General features: G+C 49.9%; 1 protein-coding gene across 1 annotated transcript; it reads left to right on the top strand.

Moving 5' to 3' along the window:
- Positions 1–6,018: 6,018 nt before the first annotated feature.
- On the top strand, positions 6,019–7,534 carry LOC311155157 (calcitonin; the record flags this gene model as incomplete). Its single annotated transcript, XM_084208088.1, has 3 exons — positions 6,019–6,110; positions 6,404–6,535; positions 7,336–7,534. Exons 1-3 carry the CDS (start codon positions 6,025–6,027, stop codon positions 7,532–7,534), a joined length of 417 nt encoding a protein of 138 aa, XP_084064214.1. The 5' UTR covers positions 6,019–6,024.
- Positions 7,535–8,294: the final 760 nt, after the last annotated feature.

Raw genomic sequence — 8,294 nt, 5'->3', positions numbered from 1 at the left:
AATATATCCAGGAAAAGTGCCGCCAGAACCTACAGATCATTTGGGGTTTTTGTGCCATAAGAAGATTTCAAGGAGGTGAAACCAGTGCAGCCTGATCTTCTGTTTAAAATGTCTTTCATAAATCAGTCCTGGAGCTTTTCTAAGGCATTTTGTAGGAAAATTTGCTTCCAGAGTGATTAATAGATTTTTCACTAATTAGCTCAACAGCAGTTCCACTTTCTCAAAAGCAGGCACTGAAGCAGCCTAAATCCAGATTTAATGTCAATTAAAAGGAAATGCTTTGTCAATTAAAAAGGAAATGCTTTAGTGTTGGGATTTATATCAGTGTTCCGATTCTCAGGAAAGTGCTGCATTTTATAAAATAGAAGCTCATTTTTTTGGGCCAAATTCAAACCAAACCACAAGATAGATTGGTACAATATTATGTATGTGGATAAGCTTGATGTGAGCTTATGCTAAATCTGAATATGGTTTTTCAGAGACTATGGGAACAGGATTGAGGAAATAATTTGACCAATTAGGGATGTAAGTTGTGCAAAACAAAATGCCTACAAAAGTTGTAGTGTTGGTTTCAGAGTTTAAGCCATTCTCCAGCTTTTCAAATTATGGTGTCACAGAAATTGGAGGACAAAGATATGAAGAGAACAAATGTAATGGATTATGTTCCTTTCCCAGAGCATCTCACCTATATATGTCACTCCTGACAGAAGCTGGAGTAACATGCCATGAAATCCTCCACTGAAAGAGGTTTCAGTGCCATAACTGAAATGCAACTTATTCTTGCCTGTCATTAATCTCAGTTGTAGAAAGCTTTTCTCAAGTGTGGTGTCTCCTTTGTTGCCCTTCAAGACTATATATATATAGAGAGATATAGATATATATATATTAGAGTAACAGATTGCAGATTATTATTGTTTCAGGACAAGTATTTATATTTTTGTTATCAGCTTTTTCCATAGTCTTTCCTTCTGTTACGTTTCCCTGGTCTTTGAGCTTGTTTCCCTAAATCCTTATATGGGATCTCTGATAACCCCTACTGGCATTTTTCTGGATTTTCTCCAACTTGCCCAAGCCTTTTTGGTTTAGATCTTATCAGCAAAAAGTAGAGTGTAAGCATTACCTCCCAGGCCTCAAACATTAACTCTGGCTTAGCTTATTTCATTTTCTGCAGAATGGGTTACAATGAATGTTAGAATATTAGCTCTGCTCACCTTGCCCCACATGGCTTGTAGAATCTTCTTAAGGAGTGGTGTTTGCTGGCTGTTCATGAGACAGGATCCTGGATCAGAAAGGCCAGGCATCCACCAAAAACTCAGAGAAGCAACTCCCCAGGTTCTCCTTGTAAGGAAAGAGCATGTGATTTTTACAGCTGGCTTTATCATAACTTGTCCTTACTGAAAAATCTTGATTTTTTGTTCTAAAGAACAAACTTAGAGAGAGCAGAGATCTGAATCACAATCACCTCCCTCTGACTGTGTTTGTGGGTCATGGCATCATCACTGTGTCCCCTTTCATTTTTGTTGGTCCACTTTTCTCTGATATGAACCAATCATGGAAATGAAGATTTTACCTGTGCAGCTCACAGTCTTATCTTTCTTGAAGAATTACCTTTTAGAATTGAACAAAAAGTGCACCATAATATTTAAATGTGGTAATTTTGTTTACCAGCATGCCATCTGCTACCATTTCAGAACTTCACTGCAGTATCTGTGGCTTCTCAATATAATGGCAATATTTACAGTAGAAAAAATGGTCACTCTTTTAAATGTATTGGTTAAATTATATCAATGAGTACAATATTGTAAGAAGTTGCATTTAGTGTAGAGAAAGTCGCTATAAAATAGCCCAGATTTTTCTTATTATCTACAAATTAAAACAAATTTATTTGAAAATTAAATTCCTTTTACTTGAAGCTGAGAGTTGCATTAGATAATCTGATTTCTTGAAATAAATAAATAAAAATCCCATCATTCTATGGCTTTTTATTTAATCTGCTTTGAATCTATACCCAGCACTGAAAAAGGCAGAACAAGTCCCTTGGAGCAGATTGTTTCAGTAAATGTCTCACTTTCTCAGTGCAGTGCTGCAAAGTATCCCTCTATGCTAGATTTTCCATGAACATTTTAACCTCTAGTTTTGGATTTATCAGGTACCAGAACGTCATCCTGTGAAAATCCTGTCTCTTTTTTACAGCTTCAAAAATAGACAAACTGGTCAACTGCCCTTCTTCTCCATCTCATGTACAAGAGAAATTTGCTAAAAGAAAATATTTTTGGGGAGACCAGATGACATATATCTAAGGGGGAGGGGGGAAATAGGACAAGCGTTCCAGCTGGGAGTCCCTCCATTAGCGCTGGCAAGGAGCAGCCGAAGCTCCTGCCAACATCCAAGTGCTACATCATCTCTACGTGCACAGGACTGGATCTATTGGCATTCCTACCTGTTGCTTTAAATTTACACTCCTTCCTGTGAAAGCTTAAAGTAGAAATGTTGGCACCTGAAATCCTGTAATCGCCGGCTCCAGCCCCGGACCGAGCCACCCTGGCAGGAAAAGGGCTTGAACTGACTGCGCTCAGCCACAAGGCAAAATTTAGCGTTTGCCTCCCAGAAGGAGGAAACTGAAATATGCTTTTACAACAGAATCGTCTGGAATTTTATTGTTTTTACTTTAATCCCGGGAATATTCTATGTGGGCGAGGGGTAAATAATTCCCCAAAGGAAATGGGAGCAATTAGTTGTTAGCATAGGAAGAGAAAAGGAAGAGTGGAGTTAGAGAGAAATATCAGACTGGCAGCCCAGTCATTTAAATTCCTGCACTTTATTTCCGTTGGTGTAATTGCAGAAATGATATTAAAACAGCAAAACCAAAGCCGAGCCATTCCTTTTGGTGCTGCCTAATATTTGTAAATACATCCTCAGAAAAGCTGCCTTAAAACCAGAACAGGAGTTGTGAAAACGGAAGAGGTTTTAAATCAAATACTTAGACTCCTTCTCCCGGGGGATTCCCGTGGTGAGCATACGTGCGAGGGAGTTGCTGTTTAAAACGAACTTTCGAATTTGGCAGAGCGGAGGTGAAGGAGAAAGCCTTCCAGGGAGCATCCCCTCTGCCACCCCCTCGAGGGCTGCTGCTCGTGAAGGGCTACGAAGGTGTGTTGTGGGGGAGGGGGAATGAACCCCCCAAAAAACCCAAAAGTGTTTGGGGTTGTAACTTGGGAAAAAAAGCAGAACCCAGACCCCAAAAAGTGTGAGGGTTTTGTAACTGTTCTGCAAAACGAGGGTGGCGAAGCGGCGCAGCGCCGCCCCCGCGCTGGGAGGGGAGGGGGTCGGGGCGCCCCGAAAGACGGGGGACGATGGACACGGCGCTCCCTCCCCGGACGGCAGCCACTCGCCAGGGGTTTCTATACGTTCGTGGTTTTTTTCCCAAACTTCCCAGCTAAAATCCCATCAACAAAACAGCACCCGCCCCGCGGCTCTCCCCAGATTTATCCATCTCCCGGTGAACACACGGCTCCTGCCGCCGGGAGTGACCCGGCGGCTGCAAAAACATGAACGAGGAGCCGCCGGGATGTTCCCAGGAGCGCTCCCCATCCATAGGAGCAGCGAAACGCGCCATCCAGCCGCGCCGGTCACCTGCTCCCTGCGCGGCCGCGCGGTGTGCGCGGTGCTCTGCTCGCCGCGGTGTCGCCGCCGGGGACGGCGACAGCGGCACGGGCGTCTCCTCCCGGCGGTGCCCGCAGCGCCGGGAGCTGAGAAGCGGTGCCGGGGAGCGAGGGCAAGGGCGGGGGCGGGCGGAGCCGCCTCACTCCGGGGGTCCCGGGGACGGTCGGAGACCCTGCGCGTCCCCGCCCGGCCACCACCCGCCGGGCAGCCCGTGTGCGGCGGGGCTGCCGCTGCCGCCGCGCTCGGCAAACGCTCAGAGACTTCGGGCGAGCGGGAAAGGCGCTCCCGGTCTCTCGGGGCGCGGTGGGAGCGCTCTCTGCGCCCAGGCGCTGCAGGGCATCTCCCCCGGGCCGCTTCTCCCCCTCCCCGCGCCCGCTCCGGGCGGCAGCGCGGTTGTGTTCCCCCGCGTCGAGTCTCCCCCGCCGCTCCGCCTGGGCAAACACCCGCCCGGGCAAACATCCTGAGCGGGCAGGTGCTGCCGTGACAGAGGGTGCTCGGTGGGTGATGCATGGGCGGCGCGCAGCTGCCCGCTAATCCCCGCCGGCGGCGCTCAGCGCCGGGCAGCGCGGGGGCGAGCCCCCCTTCCCGGGCGCCTCTTCGTGCGCGCAAAGGCGCCGCACCTGGCCCTGAAGTTGCGTGATGGAGATGCTGGTGATGCTGATAGTTTCCTCTCGGAGGAAACTCGGCCCCGGCCCGGCGGGGGCGGTGCGGGCGCCCGGTAGGGCAGAGCACGGGAGCCGCTCGCTGCCGCCACGATGCTCGCAGGTGCCGCTTGTCCCCCGCCCCGGCGAGGAGCGACGGGTGCCGGCGCCAGCGCTCCCTCCTCTGCCGAGCAGCTGCCCCGGCGTGCTCCCAGCGGGCAGCGATCGGCGCTGCCGCCCGCCTGTGCCCCTGCCCCGCTGCACATCCCGCCGGTGCGGGATGCTCTCGGGGCGCCGGGAGAGCGCCGGGTGCGCCCGGCTGCGCGCCGGAGCCGCGGCGGCGGCCGGGGGAGGGCGGGAATTCCCGGGGAGGGAGCGGCCCCGCTCTGCAATGCGGTCCCGCCGCTGCAGAGGTCGCCACGCGTGAGCGGTGCAGCGGGGGCGCGGCGGGAGCGGCCCCCCCCGCCCCGCCCTGCGCAGCGCCCCGGCCGCGCCGCGCCGCGATTTTTTGTGAATGGGACCCTCGCGGAGCGGGCCATGACGTCACCGCCGGGCCCAATTGGCGCCCAATGGAGGAGCGGGCCCCGTCGGGCGGCCGGCGCGGCGATTGGCTGGCGGGCGCGCGCGGGCGCCCACGCAGGCGGCGGCGGCGGCAGGTATAAAGGGGGCGGCGGGCAGTGCGTGACACCGCGGATCGGCGGCGACACCGGCAGCGCCACCCTGCTCCGCCCGCGCCCGCTCCGCACCCCGGTAAGCGCCGCGCTCCGCCGGGCGCCGCTCCCTGCGCGGGGCCGGTCGCGGCAGCCCCGCGTCTCTGCCGGGGCGCCGGGATTTGGGACCGCCGGTCGCGGCTCGTGTGCGCGGGGCAGCCAGAGCTAAGGCGGGGGGGACAGCTCTTCCCCGCTCGGTCGCTTCCTCGCCCCGCCGGTGCGACGTGACGTGTCCGGTCAAGACAAGGTGCTGCGGCAAAGGTCACGGCCGGGGCGCCCCGGGGAGCCGCGGGGAAGAGGGGCGTCCTTTGGAAGTGGGATCGTGTTTCCCGTCGAGTACTGGGAGCTGGCAAAAATGAGGATGGTGGTGATGGTGGTGATGTGCTCCTTGGAGTGCAAGACACTGATGTTGTGAGAGAGGTGTATCTCAAATCTTCAGTAGCAGATATTTTTACAGCTTTTGTGCTTTTAAGTGATTTTTGACTTATCCTCTTCTCTGGTTTCAGAGTAGAAGTATTTATTGAAATTAAACTACTTAATTCTTAGTGTAACCTGAACTGGGGTGTTAGTGTGCTGGCTGGCAAGAAGCAAGCAGCTTCAGGTAAAGTGCTAACAGGGGCACTTGGTTCTCAAAAACACTTACTGTTTTTCCTTGTGATTTGTATCTGTCCATGTTGGACACACAGTCTGTGACATTGTGTGCAGTAGTCAGAGGAACATATTTTCTGCCAGTTTGAGGAAAACTGCTCTAAGTTGAATGCAAATAACTGCAGGTCTGACAAGCCACATTTTTCTGCCCTGTAATAGAGCCAAGCTCTAATAAAATTTTGAGAGAACTAAAGCACAATGGCAATAATCACAATAATCAAAAAGGTGAATTTAAAATAGAAAGCGGTTCATATTTGTGCTACTTGTGGCTGGGAAGCAATGACCTCTTTAGTGGAACTTGCAGGATGGAGAGGGTTGGAAAACAGCCATTGCTTGATGTACCTCTTTGTTGTAGAGAGGAAATCATGGTTATGCTGAAGATTTCATCTTTCCTTGCTGTTTATGCCTTGGTTGTGTGCCAGATGGACAGCTTCCAGGCAGCCCCAGTCAGGTAAGAAGCTGGTCCTGTTGCTGAGTGCTCTGTCTGAATGGTATGAAAATGCTTAATATTCTTGAGAGGTCCAGGAGGGAAACGGACCACGGTGAAGGAGAAAGGTGGCTGCTTTTTGTTCTGGGGCGTTTTGATTCCATCCTTAAACCGCCCGACGCTGCGCGTGAGGAGAGCGCATCGGGGGCTGCACGCTGGCACCCTGAAAGGCACTGTCAATGACACACAGCCTGCCAAACCCCTCTCCCTGCAGCAGCCTGGGCTTCACTCACCCTGTTTGCCTTGCCTCTGCCTAGACCTGGCTTGGAGTCCATCACGGACCGAGTGGCTCTCAGTGATTACGAAGCTCGGAGGTTATTAAATGCGCTGGTGAAAGAGTTCATACAGATGACAGCAGAAGAGCTGGAGCAAGCCTCCGAGGGGAACAGGTAAGGACTGCAGTCCTGGGCAGCAGAAAAGCAACGTGGGAGTGTTGTATGTTTGATATGTAGCAAAAGCCATTTGGGCAGACCCTCTGCAGGTCAAGATCTCTTTTGTTTTCTGGGGGTTATGGCTAACTGGTAAAGGATGATACTGCAGAGACTAGTGTTGGTGTCAAGAGAATGGCTTCACCTAGTTAACCTGCCTCTGTCTGTCTCTTACTTCTGAAAGTGGAGGGCGATTTGAGCTTGAATGAGTAGGTTGTGTTAAAATATGGCAGCAAAAGGTATGTCTTCCCAGTGGGAGTGTTAGGGCATTACTCAGTCACTCTTGGATTCTCTGTTGTGCAAGTGCATGCTGTTGTAAGGCATGGAAAGTTCCTGGCAGGAGGGATGCGTTCCTCCTGATGCACGCAGCGCCACTCTCCCTGGGACCAAAGGCATGCAGGAGCATTTGCATTATCCTAACAGGATTTGCATTGCAATGCATGGGGATGGATGAGACACTGAACAGCATGCGGGATGTGGGGGAAGTTCAGCTTCCCGACCTCTGACTGTATGAGCATCCAAAAGGCTAATGGACTTGCTTGTCAACAAAATTGGATTCATTAACAAATGGTGTTTTCCTTCTAACCGCTTCTGTATGGACTTGCCTTGCATGGAATGTGATGTGGAGGGTTTGGATTTATTTTGAATGAATGTTTAACTTTCCTAGCAGTAGATCTTTAATGCAGGGAAGAAATGCATGGATGTGCATGCTTGAGGTTCCTCTTCCTTTGGGCATGTTTTTATTTTTTTCCCCCCTGCAGCCTGGATAAACCCATTTCCAAGCGCTGTGCCAGTCTGAGTACTTGTGTGCTGGGCAAACTGTCTCAAGAATTGCACAAATTGCAAACTTACCCTCGCACTGACGTCGGGGCTGGAACTCCTGGCAAGAAACGGAATGTGCTGAGTGACCTGGAACATGAACGCTATGCAAACTATGGGGACCCCCTAGGAAACAACTAGACATGCTTATTTCTCCCCCTTTCCCTTTTTTAACCTGATGCATGTGGATATAACTTTGATTGCTAACTTTGCTGTGTTCTTTTGATTCTGTTTTCGACAGAGAATGTTTGAGATGGACCTAATGTTAGGAAGACCAAGAATATAACATACATACCAAACTAGGGGAAAAAAATAAATAAAAATGATCAGCACTGCCTTGACATTCCAAATGATTTTCTTAGACATTGGTTTAAAAAAAAATTCTAAAAAAGGTTCTTCATTTCTGGCTGCTAAATGTACAAGTAGATTCTTTCTTCTGTGCTTACCCATGCACTTGTTCAATAAACCTATTTTTCTATAAGGGTTAGATCTGCTTGGTTTAACATTTTATTTTAGAATGTGAGACTTCTAGATGAGGTTAGAAAAATTTTGCAACTTGTCTTAATGTTCAAGAGAGGCAATGCTAGTAACTTCTAGAAAAGTTCAAAGAGAGCTTAGAAGACAAAGTTCTACATATAAATTGATGTGCACTGCTGTAATCAGGCATGCATGCAATCCTGTTGGTAGGGACCCCGAGAAACAAAGAAATCAGGAAGGCTCATACTTATTCATTCTAACAAACTAGAAATGTAATCCTGTTTAAAACTGGGTGCTGAACATGTCCAGGTAAGAATTTTGTGGTCTTTTTCTTTTCTTATTTTACAATAGGTCTTTGCACTATATTTAAAATACATGTACCTTTTAAATATATGTGTTGCTTTACAATTCACCTACCGTAGGT

Source organism: Fringilla coelebs, assembly GCF_963513975.1.
Source record: "Fringilla coelebs genome assembly, chromosome: 6".
Taxonomy (NCBI): domain Eukaryota; kingdom Metazoa; phylum Chordata; class Aves; order Passeriformes; family Fringillidae; genus Fringilla; species Fringilla coelebs.
Note: the sequence above shows the minus strand (reverse complement) of the source record. Positions and strands in the feature narration are given on the sequence as shown.